The sequence below is a fragment of the Gymnoscopelus microlampas genome, assembly GCF_963454915.1.
Source record: "Gymnoscopelus microlampas genome assembly, chromosome: 13".
Classification (NCBI taxonomy): Eukaryota; Metazoa; Chordata; class Actinopteri; order Myctophiformes; family Myctophidae; genus Gymnoscopelus; species Gymnoscopelus microlampas.
The window spans coordinates 5,345,913-5,363,266 of NC_139950.1; the positions used below are offsets into that span (position 1 = coordinate 5,345,913).

Below are 17,354 nucleotides of genomic sequence, written 5' to 3' on the forward strand. Positions count from 1 at the left end.
GCGTATGTTTGAGCACGAACTCACCATGACCTCAACAGCTGTGGCTGATTGCAACACACAGATGCAACCAGTTACACTAATTATACACAAACAGGAGTGCAACACACACACGCGCGCGCACACACACACACACACACACACACACACACACACACTTTTGAGTAACAATACTTAAACTGAGTAAAAATACTTAAAATGAGTAAAAATACGTAAAATATGTTAAAATGAGTAAAAACACGTAAAGGCACCACTCTCTTCACACTGGGTGTGATTTTTTTTTGAGTAATTGGCACAATCGTTCCCATTCATCTGCATGAATTGATTTGTTTGCACCTTTTCACACATTTTCAAAGAGAGCAGAAATAGCAGATCTACAAGCTCGCAATGCGACGCGTTGTGAGCCTGTAGATCTGCTATTTCTGCAAGCTCACAAGGCGTCGCATTGCGACACGTTGAGCTTGTAGATCTGCTATTTCTGCCATTTATGTTCTGCTTTAAGAACTTTAAGAACCCTATATTTATTACTATAATTATTATTTCTTTTCACAAATAAAAGCCTTTTTAATCCCCAAATAGCTGGAGCTTGGTGCATCTGATTTAAACCTTGTTTGTACTTGTTTCATTTAAATATAGTTCAAATGTTTAGGTATTGATTTTATGTATTGTAACCCATATTCTAACATTGTTTAAAGGGTTTGGGTTCGAAAAACAGTTGCTATATAAACAAAGTATTATTATTACAGTGGGGGAGGAGGAGGGAGTGGGAACACCTCCAAGATGTTCGACGCCAAGCGGGTCGCCGGCCACGCCCCGGCGGCGGCGGCCCCGCCCCTCGTCCCGGGGGGCGGGGCTGCCGAGCTCCCGCCCCCCCCGCCCTGCTTCCCGCCCAACAACAAGGACCCGTCGACGACGACGGTGCTGGTCGTCACGGACACCGCCTCCTCCTCCGCCGACGACGACAAGGGGGTGGAGCTGGAGGCGGAGGAACTGGACGACACCAAGGACGAAGAGGAGGAGTTGGAGGAGGAGGAGGAGTTGATAGAGACGGAGGACCCCCTCCCGGACGAGGCCGGCGGCGGCGGGCCCTCGGGGGCCACCCCCTCTGCCACCGCTGGGAAACCTGCTGGGAAACCTGCCGCCCCCACAGCTGCTGTGGCCGCTGTGGGGCCGGTGGCGGCTGGGGGCGGCGGCGGCGGCGGCGAGGACGACTACCAGGCGTACTACGTGAACGCCGCCTCGGAGGACGGACAGGACCGCGGCGTGGCCGACGTGCACCAGGAGGAGGAGCCCGACATCTTCGCCGGGATCAAACCTCTGGAGCAAGAGGGACGCATGGAGGTACGGGAGGAGTTTTACTATACATTACTGTACGGAGGAGTTTACTACATTACTGCTGAGTGTGTTCTGGCCACGCAAGGCCGTGGTTTACCGTGATTTTACCACGGCTAAGAGGCAAAAAGAAGTAGGTTTGGGATCTGGAACCAGAGGAACTGGATCCAACATCGAGGATCCGCAATTTGTTCCATCAGATTCTGGAACCGTTTGTAGAGCCGTTTTTTATCACACTGTCAGAGCTTGGTATGTGGACTTCATGTCTGCTATACAATTAGAACCATTGACTCTGAATTTGTACACTCTCAGACTAACAGACCTGTAAGGTCCATTTGGAACCCCCTCAAGTAACCCAGAGGGTCTCTGGACCTCACTTTGACAATTCTATTTATCAAAAATTATATTGATTTAAAAAAAATATAGGAATGGTTAAAGGAAACCGCTAAGGAATCGGACCATTTAGAGGGAATGGTTAAAATCCTAAAGGATCCACACCCTAGCTAGTAGACAGAGTAGGAAGAGAGTGGCGTGCCTCAATTAGCCGTTGTAAAAATCATGGTAAATTACGGCCTTGCCTGGCTTTTCTAGAAAATATGGCACCAATGTGGTTACCAAATACGGCAACATGAATATCATACACATATATCCCAATTAAAACAGCTCTTAGTCTTAATAACAGTATATTTGTGACTGACGGCACAAACCAGGAAGTTGCAAATGAATGGAAGATACCGAAATACTTTGAAAGAACAGCATGTGACTTCTAATCAACTTTATTTTAAGAAAGGAACACACTGGCATACGTACATGCTAATTAGCATGCCGGTTTCATATCTAACAGTTCTATATCCGTGGTTGTCACTTGTCAAGCTACCACAGTACAGCCAAGAAAGTCTGGAGTCCCTTCTGAAACACCGTTTCGCTTGCCGAAAATAGCCGATCTACAAGCTCACGAGCTATTTCCGTTGTGCGATAGATCTGGGGACCGAGGTGCACATTAACATGTCAAGCCAACGTTTACATCTGCACTGTCTTTGGCTAATGTGTGGATATTTTTCTCTGGTTCAGCTACAGATCACCACCCTGATAGGTTAGGGGCGGTTAGGGGTGGAGTTTACCATCTATTGTTCACACCCATTACCCGGCTGCCAGAAGTGTGGAAAAACCTCAATGACTTTGAGAGCCTTTTTTTCTCAGCTTCTTTTGGTTTGAGGTTGTAGCAACATTCAAAAAAGCATATCGTTGTTGTCGGGCAGAAAACAGCTAACTCCATTAAAAAAAAAAAAAAACATAAATCAGTTCTATTGAACACCATTTACATAAACATATTTAACCAATGAAAAGTATTAAAAACCAGCTAACTACATTGGATTCTCAAACTTTATGCTAAACCAGCTAACTCCACCAAAGGGGGGTGGAGTTAGCTGGTTTTGCTGACTCCAGGCTCCACCCCCTTTTGACCTCCAACCTCATTGTGAGCTTGGAGGTCCATTCAGCTGTTCTTATCAATGATGAACAAAACCTCCTAACTCCACTTTTTTTTAGTTTTTGTAATTTACTGAACATTTTACATTTTGGAGTTAGCTGGTTTCAGCCCGACAGCAGAGATATCTTCTTCAAATACTTCCAAATGTCATTGTATCTGAAGAAGAGCAGTGTGCTCAACGCGTCACTTTTCGGACTTTTCAGACTTTTTTTACAGTGTGCAAACTCTTCAATAGGCTCTATTCACAGCAGCCATATTATGAAGACATTCACAGGTGTTACCAATGATACTAACGAAGGCTCTGTTCCATTCATGGGCAAACAGAGTCAGGGTGCTGATATTGTGCATGTTGGCTCACTGGAAACACTCTGTTACACCAGTGGGTCTACAGTTGGGGTCCAGGGACCCTCATGGGCTTCCAAATGGCCCCTTACGTGTGTGTAACTCTGAGAGTGTACAAATTTGTACACTCTCAGAGTTATGGGGGTCGTGGAAACCACTGTGCTAGACTAAATGGAACAGAGCCTTCATTAGTGTCATTGGTAACACCTGTGAAGGAAGTGATAATATGGCTGCTGTACATAGAGCCTATTCCTTTGGCAAAGTTCAATCATTTCAAATGAAGCGTCAACCTGTAAAAAGCTGAGAAACGAGTACGACAGAGGCCTACATTAGGATGAAAGCACTGGACTGTGTAATAAATATTGGGCATAACCGTGTGTGACCGCTGTGTTTTTGCGTCGCTGCGTCCCAGGTGCTGTTTGCGTGCGCCGAGGCGCTCCACGCTCACGGCTACAGCAACGAGGCCTGCAGGCTGGCGGTGGAACTTGCGGGAGACCTCCTGGCCAATCCCCCCGACCTGAAGGTGGAACAGCCACAGACCAAGGTGCAACCACACACACACAACAAGAACTCCTTTGATTTGTGTTTGACGCACACTCTCTGAGCGTGGTCATTGTTGGGGCAGGTCAGCAGTTCTATGTTTTAAATAGCTACTATCCGGGAATTATTTTAGCATCCATATTCCGTGGGGAACATTAGCCAAAAAAATGTCGACCTACAAGCTCACAAGGCGTCACAGAGTTGTGAGCTTGTAGATCGGGCTATTAGATATTTGGTGTAGACAGACAAAAAGCCGTCCAAGTACAGAGACAGAGACAACTCGGGGTACAGACCAGTTTACTTAGTCTAGAGGGTTTAACTGGTTAATAAATAAAAAGTTATTTGAACCAATGGTGGTAGTATTAGTATATATTTTTTTAGAATAATACAAACTAAACTGAACTAGCAAACCCACATTAACCCATTGATACCTGGAACGCATCTGTGTCACTTTAGATGTCTTTGGCTATTCAAAAATAGCAGATATACAAGCTCATAGCACGGCACCGAGTGCCGCGCTATGAGCTTGTAGATCTGCTATTTTTGAAAAATCTTGACTTTTTTTTGGGGGATTTTTTTCCAAAAACTGTTAAGATTTAGAATTTTTTTAAAGAATCGCCTCAGGTCTTAATGGGTTAAAAACTCATTTAAACAGAAAATGAAAACGAAAAACAACTAGTGAAAACGAATGCTATTCTCCAATAACCCTGCTCCGCGTCGTTCAGGGTAAGAAGAGCAAAGTGTCGACCAGCCGCCAGACGCAGGTGGCCACCAACACTCTGTCCAAAGCTGCCTTCCTGCTCACCGTGCTCAGCGAGCGGCTGGAGCTCCACAACCTGGCCTTCAGCACCGGCATGTTCTCCCTGGAGCTGCAGAGGCCTCCTGCCTCCACCAAGGCCCTGGAGGTAACACACACACACACGCACACACACACACACACCCTTCCTCCACCAAGGCCCTGGAGGTACGTAGATATGATAAATAACTAAAATATTTTTAAAAAATATTTGAAAATGTGTGAACCTTTTTCCACATGGAAACGATTATGACGATTATGCAAAAAATAATTGCGATTATCTCAAATAATTGCGATCAGACGATTATGTAATAATTGTGACAGGCATAGTACCCCCCCCCCCCACACACACACACACACACACACACACACACAGCAGAGACCTAGTTTCACATTTTTTTTCATTGTCCATTCATCTGAATCGAGGCAAAAGTTTGACATAATTGTGATATTGATTTCAAGTCATATCGCCCAGCCCTATAGTTAGTGAGTGTGCCCAGGCTTCAAGTCATCTCGTCTCCCTCCTTATTGGCCTCCCGGCATGCCCACTGAAGCCCCTCCACATGATCCAGAATGATGCCGCAGCACTCCTGGTCTTCAACCAGACACAAATGTTCACGTCTCCACAACGCTCCACACGTCGTCCTAGACTCCTCTCCCTTCTCTAAAACACCCTGGACAATGCTCCACACGTCCTAGACTCTTCTCCCTTCTCTAAAACACCCTGGACAACGCTCCACACGTCCTAGACTCTTCTCCCTTCTCTAAAACACCCTGGTCAACGCTCCACACGTCCTAGACTCTTCTCCCTTCTCTAAAACACCCTGGACAACGCTCCACACGTCCTAGACTCCTCTCCCTTCACTAAAAAACCCTGGACAACGCTCCACACGTCCTAGACTCTTCTCCTTTCCCTAAAACACCCTGGACAACGCTCCACACATCCTAGACTCTTCTCCCTGCCCTAAAACACCCTGGACAACGCTCCACACGTCCTAGACTCTTCTCCTTTCTCTAAAACACCCTGGACAACGCTCCACACGTCCTAGACTCTTCTCCCTTCACTAAAACACCCTGGTCAACGCTCCACACGTCCCAGACTCTTCTCCCTTCCCTAAAACACCCTGGTCAACGCTCCACACGTCCTAGACTCTTCTCCCTTCCCTAAAACACCCTGGACAACGCTCCACACGTCCTAGACTCTTCTCCCTTCTCTAAAACACCCTGGACAACGCTCCACACGTCCTAGACTCTTCTCCCTTCACTAAAACACCCTGGACAACGCTCCACACGTCCTAGACTCTTCTCCCTTCACTAAAACACCCTGGACAACGCTCCACACGTCCTAGACTCTTATCCCTTCTCTAAAACACCCTGGACAACGCTCCACACGTCCTAGACTCTTCTCCCTTCACTAAAACACCCTGGACAACGCTCCACACGTCCCAGACTCTTCTCCCTTCTCTAAAACACCCTGGACAACGCTCCACACGTCCTAGACTCTTCTCCCTTCTCTAAAACACCCTGGACAACGCTCCACACGTCCTAGACTCTTCTCCCTTCACTAAAACACCCTGGACAACGCTCCACACGTCCTAGACTCTTCTCCCTTCACTAAAACACCCTGGACAACGCTCCACACGTCCTAGACTCTTCTCCCTTCTCTAAAATACCCTGGACAACGCTCCACACGTCCTAGACTCTTCTCCCTTCACTAAAACACCCTGGACAACGCTCCACACGTCCTAGACTCTTCTCCCTTCACTAAAACACCCTGGACAACGCTCCACACGTCCTAGACTCTTCTCCCTTCTCTAAAATACCCTGGACAACGCTCCACACGTCCTAGACTCTTCTCCCTTCACTAAAACACCCTGGACAACGCTCCACACGTCCTAGACTCTTCTCCCTTCACTAAAACACCCTGGACAACGCTCCACACGTCCTAGACTCTTCTCCCTTCTCTAAAACACCCTGGACAACACTCCACACGTCCTAGACTCTTCTCCTTTCCCTAAAACACCCTGGACAACGCTCCACACGTCCTAGACTCTTCTCCCTTCTCTAAAACACCCTGGACAACGCTCCACACGTCCTAGACTCTTCTCCCTTCACTAAAACACCCTGGACAACGCTCCACACGTCCTAGACTCTTCTCCCTTCCCTAAAACACCCTGGACAACGCTCCACACGTCCTTGTATGTCACTAGTATGTCGCAGGGACTTACATTGGGTACCATTTTTATAGTCTTTGGTAAGACCCGGCCGAGGTCAGGGCGGACACTCTGGTCCTGGATCCCAAACTGTGGAATAAATCCCCCATTGCAGTCAGAACTGCAGACCCTGACCCAATTCTTCTGCTGTAGCCTAAAGACTCGCCTCTTCAGACTCCACCCCTTTTCTTTCCGCACTTGTAAGCAGTGGTGGAAAGTAACTAATTACATTTACTTAAGTACTGTACTTAAGTACAATTTTGAGGTCTTTGTACTTTACTTGAGTATTTCCAATTTCCAATACTTTTACTTCCACCCCACTACATCTCAGAGGCAAATATTCTACTTTTACTCCAGTACAATTATTTGAAAACTTTAGTTACTAGTTAGTTTTCAGATATAAATTATTATATTATAAAACATACATTAACCACTTTAGCCCTATTCTATACATAGGCTATTTTCAAATATTTTAGTACTTGGCACTTTAAGTACATTTTGATACCAATACTGTTTGTACTTTTACCCAAGTACATTTTGAATTCTGGACTTTTACTTGTAACAGAGTATTTCGATATTGCAGTATTGGTACTTTTACTTAAGTAAAGAATTTGGGGACTTTTTCCACCACTGCTTGTAAGTCGCTCTGGATATAAGAGCGTCTGCTGAATGTCTTTTGTATGTGTCCTGTCAGGTGAAGCTGGCCTACCAGGAGTCGGAGGTGGTGGCTCTGTTGAAGAAGATCCCCCTGGGCGTGGTGGAGATGACCGCCATCAGAGACCGCGCCGAGCAGCTGCGAGACGGCAACTTCTGCGACTACCGGCCCGTGCTGCCCCTCATGCTGGCCAGCTTCATCTTTGACGTGCTGTGTACACCAGGTAAGCACCGACTCTGTGATGTGCTGTGGATCCTATAGGCCAATAGTTCCAATTTTCAAGGACCCCCATAACTCTGAAAGTGTACAAATGTACATACTTTTAAAATTGCTTTAGTAATTACAAAGTATATTTTGTTTTTAAGACTGTTCATAGTGTTAAACGTGTTGTTAGTGTTAAAGGTAGGGTAAGTGATTTACTTTGGTTAAAATAAGTGTTAAATAGCTCTATATTCTGATAGTACTCATCGCTATAGAGTGTTTGTTCAGTAAAAGGAGTCTCCCATGTCTCTCCAGCTCTTTATTAAACAGAAAATGCATTTTCAGTGCTCTCTCCTGATTGGCTTAAATGTTGTCACCTACCTGAAAATGAACTATATTCTGTTTACTAAAGAGCTGGAGAGACCCCTGTGACCGAACAAACGCTCTGTAGCAATGATTACTTATCAGAATATAGTACTTTAAAGGCATTGTAGGGAGTTCAGACATAATCAAAGAAAAAAACTGTTGTCAAACACCGCCCCTCCAGCAGTTCTTTTCCCCGACCACCAGGGGGTGACGCAGGGCGGACTTTTTAAATGAGTCATGCCCAAAATAGGTTGCCTTATGCGGATACAATTCGCGGAAATGCCCGACCCTACGGTTCTCTGAATTTATATTTTTAAATAGGCTCTTTCATGATAAATTGACCACATATATGAAGCTAAACAACTAAATTCTATCCAAACGATTTTTTAAAAGTAAATTATGTGCCTCAAAAAAGAAGTTTGAGAGCGTTTTAAAACCGAAAGTAAAAAGTTGATACGGGCACGGACGCGCACGGACACGCACATGCGTGCGTTAATTTACGACCCGGACATAAACAACATGAACATAAACAGAAGGGAAAATACGGATTTCAGACAGAGGACTGTGTTTCAATGAAGGAAAACACCCCAGCATCATTATATAGGGGCTGATAGAGGGGAGAAAATGCAAAAAATATATATATGCATATTTTTTAAATTTAGGCTTAATGTTCCCTACAATGCCTTTAACAAAAAAAATATATATATACAGCATATCACTTACCCTACCTTTAAGTATTGATAATGCTAAGAATGATGATAGTGTTAAGTGTTGATATTTTAATTATACATTTTTTAGTTTTGTGTGTGTGTGTGTGTGTGTGTGTGTGTGTGTGTGTGTGTGTGTGTGTGTGTGTGTGTGTGTGTGTGTGTGTGTGTGTGTGTGTGTGTGTGTGTGTGTGTGTGTGTGTGTGTGTGTGTGTGTGTGTGTGTGTGTGTGTGCGTGCGTGCGTGCGTGCAGCATGCACTGCGTCTCCCCCGTTCCCTGTGCCTGCCTGTCTGTCCGATTTTCAGTACAAATGGGACTTCCTGTCATTAACATTTGGCCCGTTTGCACTTTTTCCTCATTGTTGTTTGTGCAGTGGTGTCCCCGACGGGCTCCCGTCCGCCCAGCCGGAACCGAAACAACGAGATGCCGGGGGACGAGGAGCTGGGCTTCGAGGCCGCGGTCGCCGCGCTCGGTAAGAATGCTAATGCTCTGTTGCTGCTGCGCAGACGCGATAACTCAATAATGCAGTGCCGACTCCATTATTAGGTGCTAAAACTTCTGGCTTCTCCTGCATCTTGTCAATTAGCGGCACCGCTAGCTGTCAAATAAATGGAACCTACCGTGAGACCACATTGATCGTTGTCATTGACTGACGCAGCCTTGGCCGCCTCCAAGTTTTTGATTTTGCATAATTGTCGGTGGAGGAAGAAATACTGTGATTTACTCCAACCTTTTTCATGCCAAGAACCCCCTAAATTGATTTACGTTTGGCCGCGGACCCCCATCTGAAAATGTTTTGTGCCAGGGACCCCCAGAGGCAAAGGTTTGAGATAAAAATGCTCGCTTTAAAAGATATATATATATTCAAAGATTTGCACACATTTTGAAGATCTTTCAAAAATAGCAGATCTACAAGCTCATAGCGCGGCACTCTATGAGCTTGTATATCTGCTATTTTTGAATAGCCAAAGCTAAAGTGGTTAAAATGACGGACGGTGAACACATTTTGCTGGGGACCCCCTGGTACCTCCCCCCCAAGGACCACTGGTGGTCTTCGGACCACTGGTTGAGAACCACTGATTTCCAATTAAATGTGTTTATTTAGATGGATGCTAGGTTCATTGGTTTACCTGGAATCCTATCGTTTCAATGTAGAGGTTATAATTATTTTTTGATAGTGTATTGTTTAGACCGATGATGGGTTATTGGTTTACCTTTGATCTTAGATTACTGAGGCACTACACTGTCTCTCTGCGTTTGATGTATGTGTGTTTGTTTACCTTGCTTACTGTAAGGATAAAGAGAATCTGCTGAATGCCTACATTGTAAATTGTCATCACTGTGATCCGTTCTACTCTCATCACTGACAGTCTTTGATGCCAACAGTCTCTCTTCCCCCTTTTCTTTACAACTCTCTCTGTCTATAATTAATCATAGCCAGTGGTGGAACAACAGTAACTAAGTACATTTACTCAAGTACATTATATTTTGACTTTACTGGAGTATTTCCAATTTGCTGTACTTTTACTTCTACTCCACTACATCGCAGAGGCTTTTACTCCACTACAATTATTTGAAACCTTTAGTTACTAGTTACTTAGATTTCACTTTACTAGTTACTTAGATTTAGATTATTATTACAAAACATGCATTAACCACTTCAGCCCTATATACATTTCAGCCATTTAAAAATAGCAGATCTGCAAGCTCACAATGTGTCACGATGGGACGCATTGTGAGCTTGTAGATGGCTCTTTTCAAAAGTTTTTCATGCATTTTTATGATTTTTATGACTTTCTTAGTTACAGAGTATTACTACATTGCAGTAATTTTACTTAACAAAAAAATGTGAGCACCTTTTCCACCACTGATCATAACTACAGTATGTTGTGTATGCTATTGCCGAGATCTTCGTCACATTTCCTATTTCTTGGTACTCTCGTTGATGTTGATGTTCCATATTGAGTTTGAAGTGTGATCACACTGTACTGTCGTCTTTAGGAAGCTCTCGACAAAGGCGACACCTTCATCTCAAGGGATTATCGTCCCTGATAAAGCGTTTTCATTCACCTCTGTCTCTGTGTGAAGGTATGAAGACGACGGTGAGCGAAGCGGAGCATCCGTTGCTGTGTGAGGGGACCAGGAGAGAGAAGGGAGACCTGGCCCTGGCCCTCATGATCACCTACAAGGACGACCAGAGCAAACTGAAGAAGGTACACGTCCATCTTTTTCTGTTGGGAGGATCTACATTTAAGCCCCCTTTCCATTGCAGCTTAAGCACCACACCACACCACACCACACCACACCGCATCAAAATATCTACCGTTTCCATTACACAAAAGTACCCCTGCTCAAATCCACAGGTATGAGTAGCAGACTCCGGTCATATACACTCATTTGTAATGTAGATTTTTGCCTAACAATGGAATGTAGGTGAGTGGCCAACTGTCCTGTATACAAATGCAAATCACCTGTGCACGTGGCCCAGCTTGGCCTAGGTCAGACCTACCCAGGACTGGGTACCTTTTAGGCACCAGTTTAGTACCACTTACACACCACTCTACCCACTTCATTGTAGTGGAAACCAAGGCACAAGTGGGCGGTGTGGTGTGGTGTGGGGTAGGGTGAGGCCATGCATATGGAAAGCCGCCTTTTGTGTCTCCCCCCAGGACCCAAACTTCAGTGATATTGTAGTGAAGAGATTTGGTGTATAGGGTGAAAAGGAGGGGGCTCAAGCACAGAGGCCTTGGGGGTCCCACTCCCTGGCCAGCAAAGCATATGGCGTTCAACAGGGTTAATATATTTTCATACGCACCGCGTCATGATTGGTCGAATACCCTTTCGGAGCAGATGCCAGTTTCCTTGTTCTCGACTTTTACCGCAGAATGACAAACTGTCTGTGGTGTGTGAAGATTGTTTAAAGTCTGTCTTGAGAGACTAGGAGGATTCACATGTTATTAAAAGAAAAAAAGTGGAAAAAATATCTATCTTTCTTTTTGTTCCTCACGGCCAAAAAAACGATTTCACAGGCTTACTCCGTTTTTAGACAGGCTTATCTGCTGGCCCCGCAGTGTTTGGTTCAGCCTCACTCACGCACAATTCAAGGTTCTGTGTGAAAGGCTTTAGCAGGCATGTCAAATTCGCCCCCCCCCCTCCCCATATCCTCACACGACCCGCCTTCCAGTTGTTAACCCTTTAAGACCGGGAACGTGTCTGTGTCATTTTAAGATTTCTCTGGCTATTCAAAAATAGCAGATATTAGCACCAGATATAAGTCGGTGCCGCGCTTTGAACTTGTAGATCTGCTATATTTTTTTTAAATCATGAAAATTTGTGCAAATCTTTGAATGTATTTTCTAAGCGAACATTTTTCTGGGGGTCCCTGGAACGAAATATTTTGAGATGGGGGGGGGGGGGGGGGTCCACGGTCAAATACATATCATTTTTGAGAACCACTGATATTATAGCAACATACGTTTTTTAAAAAAAAAATGGATTTAAAAGACATTTGTAGAATCCCCAGAAGCAAAGATTTGAGTTACAAATGTTTGCTTTAAAAATATACAAAATATTTCCACACATTTTTCAACAGTTTTCCAAAAAATAGCCGATCGACAAGCTCGTAGAGTGCCGCGCTACGAGCTTGTAGATCTGCTATTTTTGAATAGCCCAAAGAAATAAAAAAATGACAGAGATGCGTGCCCGGTTTCAATGGGTTAACCCAAACTCCCGACTTGAAACACTGTTTTTTGGGATAGGGACTTAAATGTCTTCAAAGAGTGATTTGTGACACAGCGTAGGAAATCAGAAAGTCAGAAGATGCCCAGAGCACACATTTTCCTGCTCCGATCACAAGCCTCACTCAATCACTGCCGGGATCTTTTAATCAGCCGTGGTCGTTTTTTTTTTTAAGATTCTCGCTCTGAGCGATCAATCACCTTGTTATCATCACACTGCTCCGTCTTTAAAAAAAAAAAGTCAAAACTTTAATCCATTTAGACCGGCAAGGGTGTCTGCGTGATGGTTGAGGGTCCCGTCTAACGACTGGAACAATAACATTTCTAACGCGATCCGCCATTGCTCGAAAATGGCTTGTTTTAACCACTGTAAAAATATATGGAGATATGGACCTTTTTCTCAAGATCCTATCATTGGAGCGGACGGGCTATGCGGATCATTCCTAAGTTGCGTTAGAGCGCCCCATGTGATTTTTTTATTTATTTATTGACAACACGTTGATCTGCGGTTATGGCACTCGACGGGTGTATTTGCAAACGCGTAGATCTACGTGTTTGGCACTCAATGTGTTAAAAAATAGCAGATCTACAAGCTCATAGCGCGGCACCGAGTGCCGCGCTACGAGCTTGTAGATCTTTGAAGCGATTTTTAAAAAAAAATTGCAGATCTACAAGCTCGTAGCGCGGCACTCAGTAGCTTGCAGATCTGCTATTTTGTGAATAGCCAAAGAAATCTAAAGATGACACAGACGCGTTCCCGGTCTTAAAGCGCTAAAGGAATTTAAATAAACCATCTCCCTCTCTCTCATTTTCTCGCTCTTTCACTCTCTCTCTCATGCTTTGCTCGCTCTCTTGCCCTCTCTCTCTCTCTCTCTCTTGCTTTTGTTCTCTCCCTCTTGTCTTGTTTGAACTCATCTTCTCCCTGCTCATTTTATTAGCCTCAAGAGTCTGGTCCTCAATTAGTTTCCTATGGTCAATGATGTGCTACATACAGCTTTTCTACCAGACATTGTACCTAGCAGATTGAAAAGTTGAATGGGAAAGGAAAAGTTTTTCCTACTCTGCAGCAGTGTTGATTTTGACAGCAAATTTTGATTTTAGTCATAGTCTTTTGGGAAAAAAATCCATTTAGTTTTAGTCATCTGAAATGTTTTAGTTTGTGTCTAGTTTTAGTCGACTAAAATGTATGTTGGCGGTGCCTTGATGGCGTCGTAATGGCTGATTTTACACTTGGTTGCATGCTGAAAATAGCCGATCTACAAGCTCACAACGCGTCGCAGCGCGACGCGTTGTGAGCTTGTAGATCTGCTATTTTCAGAGCGTGACACCCGAGCTCAACCAAACATAAAACGACTTGTCCTTTTAGTTCTACTGGATCTCTTCTCCACTCGTCCCTCACTAACATTTTAGTCTGGATTTTATGTGTTGACGAAATTGTGAATATATTTAGTCTTAGTCATCATAGCTTAGTTTTTATTTAGTTTCCGTCGCTGACAAAAGGTAGTCGACATAGTTTTAGACGACGAAATCGACGCTGCTCTGCAGCAGTTCTGTGGAACGGCTTCTCTGCCAGCCTTAAGTCCATTAGCTCTATTATTAACTTCAAGTCGTCCATAAAGAGCTGGTTGAATAGAGCTGGAAGGGACACTAAAGCCAAACAACTTTTATCCACTAGCCTAAAGGAGAATCCCACTTGGCCGAGGGAGATATTGCTACCGTCTAGCACCTTGAAATTGTATGAACGTATTTATTACTGATACATTTGTTCTGTGTGTCTATGCTACCCACAGACACACTTTCACTTTAATCATTTAAACAGCTTGTAGATCTGCTTTTTTCCGCTATGTTTGCGCTGCACTCTTGTACGATTAAGTAGGGCATTCATTTACGTAAAAACACATGAAAAGGTGAACTATGGAGGTATAAGGTTTCTTCCCGACAGCAGTGGTGGAAAAAGGTACTCAATGTTTTTACCTAAGTAAAAGTCCAGGATTCAAAATGTACTTGAGTAAAAGTACAGAAGTATTGGCATCAAAATATACTTCAAGTACCAAAAGCAAGAGTAGTCATTATGCAGAATCTCCCATTTCAAAATGTATACAAATCTTTTGAAAATAGCCGGTCTACAAGCTCACAGCGCGTCGCGATGCGACGCGCTGTGAGCTTGTAGACCGGCTATTTTCAAATACCTGAAATATATAGAGCGCTTAAGTGGTTTATGTATGTTTAGTAATGATAAACTAAATCTAAAAAGTAGCTAGTAACTAAAGTTTTTTCAAATAATTGCAGTGGAGTACAAGTATAATATTTGCCTCTGAGATGTAGTGGAGTTGAAGTAAAAGTACTGAAAATGTCAAACTAAAGTAAATTAGAACATATCACCACTGTCGGGCAGCGGTGATATGTTCATGTAATGCAGGGGTCTTCAACCTTTTCAGGCCAAGGACCCCCTAACTGAGAGAGAGATGAAGCAGGGACCCCCACTATATATTACATAAAATTGTGTTGCAGATTAAAGCTTTTCATATATGTTGGATTCATATTAATGTGTATTTTCAGACATTTAACGACTTAAACCATCAATACTTAGTGAACTCTCACTCTGTACTTGGTCTGCTCGTTTTTCCCTCTTTGCCGAAAATAGCCGATCTACAAGCTCACAACGCCTCGCCCTGCGAGGCGTTGTGAGCTTGTAGATCTGCTATTTTCGGCTAAAGTTGTCCTTAGAATAGGGATGCTAGGGTTCAAGTGGTTAATGTAAAAAAACAATGATCCTATCACACAGAGATTTGGCGGACCCCCTGTAGCAACTCTGAGGACCCCCTAGGGGTCCCGGACCCCCTGTTGAAGACCCCTGATGTAATGTATATTCAGTTTTGTCAATAAAAATGCCAATCAACCAATCAAAACAATTCTCTCTCCCTCCCTCTCTCTCTGTTATAGATCCTGGACAAGCTATTGGACCGCGAGAGCACGACCCACAAGCCTCAGACGCTCAGCTCCTTCTACTCCTCCAGCAAGCCGGCGGCCAGCAGCAGCCAACGCAGCCCGTCCAAGCACGCCACGGCGGGGGGGGGAGGAGGAGGGGTGACGGCGGGCGGCGGCGGCGCCGCCTCCGGGGTCTCCAACAAACACGGAGGAGGAGGAGGAGGAGGACCCTCGTCTTCCTCCTCGTCCTCGGCCAATGCCAACGCGGTCAACGCCGCGACGACGGCCGCCGCTCTGGCCGCGTCGTCTTCGTCCAACTCCTCGTCCGCGGCGGCGGCGGTGCCGGCGGTGGCGGTGAGCGGTGGGGGTGGGGCTTCGCAGGCCGCCGGGCCGATGGGGAACGGCGTGCAGGGGAACGGCAGCGCCACGACGGGAGAGGGAGTCGGCGACGCGAGAGAGCAGGGTGAGAGACACACGTGTGTGTGTGTGTGTACACTTGCATTTCTATACTTGTGACAACCTAATGTCCCTAGCCTGGTAAACCCCCCCCTCGGAAAATCTCATTTGAATTTGATTTCAGTGGTGAGTCTGGCATGAGGGCCTGTTTGGATTTTTAGGCTGTGGGCGGGAGCTGGGCGGGAGTAGTACCGTTGACTGACAACCCCTTCAGCCAATCAGCAGTTCGTTCCACCACCACCACCACCACCACCACCACCACAGAGCAACGTGACGCAAGGGGACTTTTGAAAGGGCCATGCCGAAAATAGGTTGCTTTATACGGATACAAGAGTGTCACTGCCCGCCCCTGCCGGTGCTCTGAATTTTTATTTTTGAATAGGCTCTGTCATGATTAATTGACCACATTCATGAAGTTAAACAACTAAATGCTATCCGAAAAATATCTTAAAAGTAAATTCCGTGCCACAAAAAAAGAAAAAACGAAACAGTGGAAAGAGTTTTAATGGCCGCCGTTCGTTTTCGCTCGGCTGCACTCGGCTCCATTCGGGTTCACTCGGGTTCCACCTGATTGGCCAACGTTCGCTGTCAATCACAGAACAATGAACGACGCAGAAATGCCCAGATAAGCTCTCAGGCCAGACCCAATTCCTGAAATCAAATGCAAATGCGATCTACAAGCTCATAGCGCGGCACTCTGTGCCGCGCTATGAGCTTGTAGATCTGCTATTTTCGAATAGCCAAAGTATGAAATAATGGTTTAAGTGGTCACACAGATGCGCTCCCGGTTTTAATGGTTTAATAGATGTGTGTGTATAAGAAAGTCCACTACATGTGTATGTGTCCACTGTCTGTGTGTGTGTGTGTGTGTGTGTGTGTGTGTCAGATGGTGGGCAGCCCTCCTCGGCCTGTGATCAGCCGAGCGAAGCGGCCCCCTTCAAGCCAGAGGGCACGGTGCCCAGCAGACTGGCGCTGGGGGGCCGGGGGGCGTACAGCGGACGCTGCTGGGGCTCCCCCGTCCGCCAGAAGAAGAAACACACAGGTGAGACACTCGTTTTTGTTTTTACAATTCTTCCTAAACATTATCGAGTGTCTGTGTGCCCCGACAGTCGCACCCAAATGACGCAGGCACCGGATATGTACCTGAATGAATTTATATACTGTATGTATAGGCTCTATTCACAGCAGCCATATTGTGAAGACATTCACAGGTGTTACCAATGATACTAATGAAGGCTCTGTTCCATTTAGTGTAGCACAGTGGTTTCCACGACCCCCAAAACTCTGAGAGTGTACAAATGGAACCAAATGGACCCTTATGGGTCCATTTGGTTCCATTTGTACACTCTCAGAGTTACACACCTGTAAGGGGCCATTTGGAAGTCCATGAGGGTCCCTGGACCCCAACTGTAGACCCACTGGTGTAACAGAGTGTTTCCAGTGAGCCAACATGCACAATATCAGCACCCTCACTCTGTTTGACCAGAATGGAACAGAGCCTTCATTAGTATCATTGGTAACACCTGTGAATGTCTTCATAATATGGCTGCTGTGAATAGAGCCTATTATGAAGTTAATCCATACTGTTTCTGAC

At 45.2% G+C, this 17,354-nt stretch overlaps 1 protein-coding gene across 1 annotated transcript in view; it reads left to right on the forward strand.

Annotated features, from left to right (window-relative positions):
- zswim8 (zinc finger, SWIM-type containing 8) overlaps positions 1 to 17,354 on the forward strand; it is a gene marked incomplete at its 5' end in the record, with an annotated part of 106,181 nt that overhangs the window by 55,422 nt on the left and 33,405 nt on the right. The window contains 8 exons of the mRNA XM_084075959.1: positions 744 to 1,338; positions 3,573 to 3,704; positions 4,426 to 4,605; positions 7,404 to 7,586; positions 9,003 to 9,111; positions 10,728 to 10,852; positions 15,320 to 15,767; positions 16,647 to 16,802. Coding sequence (XP_083932085.1) covers positions 744 to 1,338; positions 3,573 to 3,704; positions 4,426 to 4,605; positions 7,404 to 7,586; positions 9,003 to 9,111; positions 10,728 to 10,852; positions 15,320 to 15,767; positions 16,647 to 16,802 — 1,928 coding nt within the window. The remainder of the gene's footprint in view (positions 1 to 743; positions 1,339 to 3,572; positions 3,705 to 4,425; positions 4,606 to 7,403; positions 7,587 to 9,002; positions 9,112 to 10,727; positions 10,853 to 15,319; positions 15,768 to 16,646; positions 16,803 to 17,354) is intronic.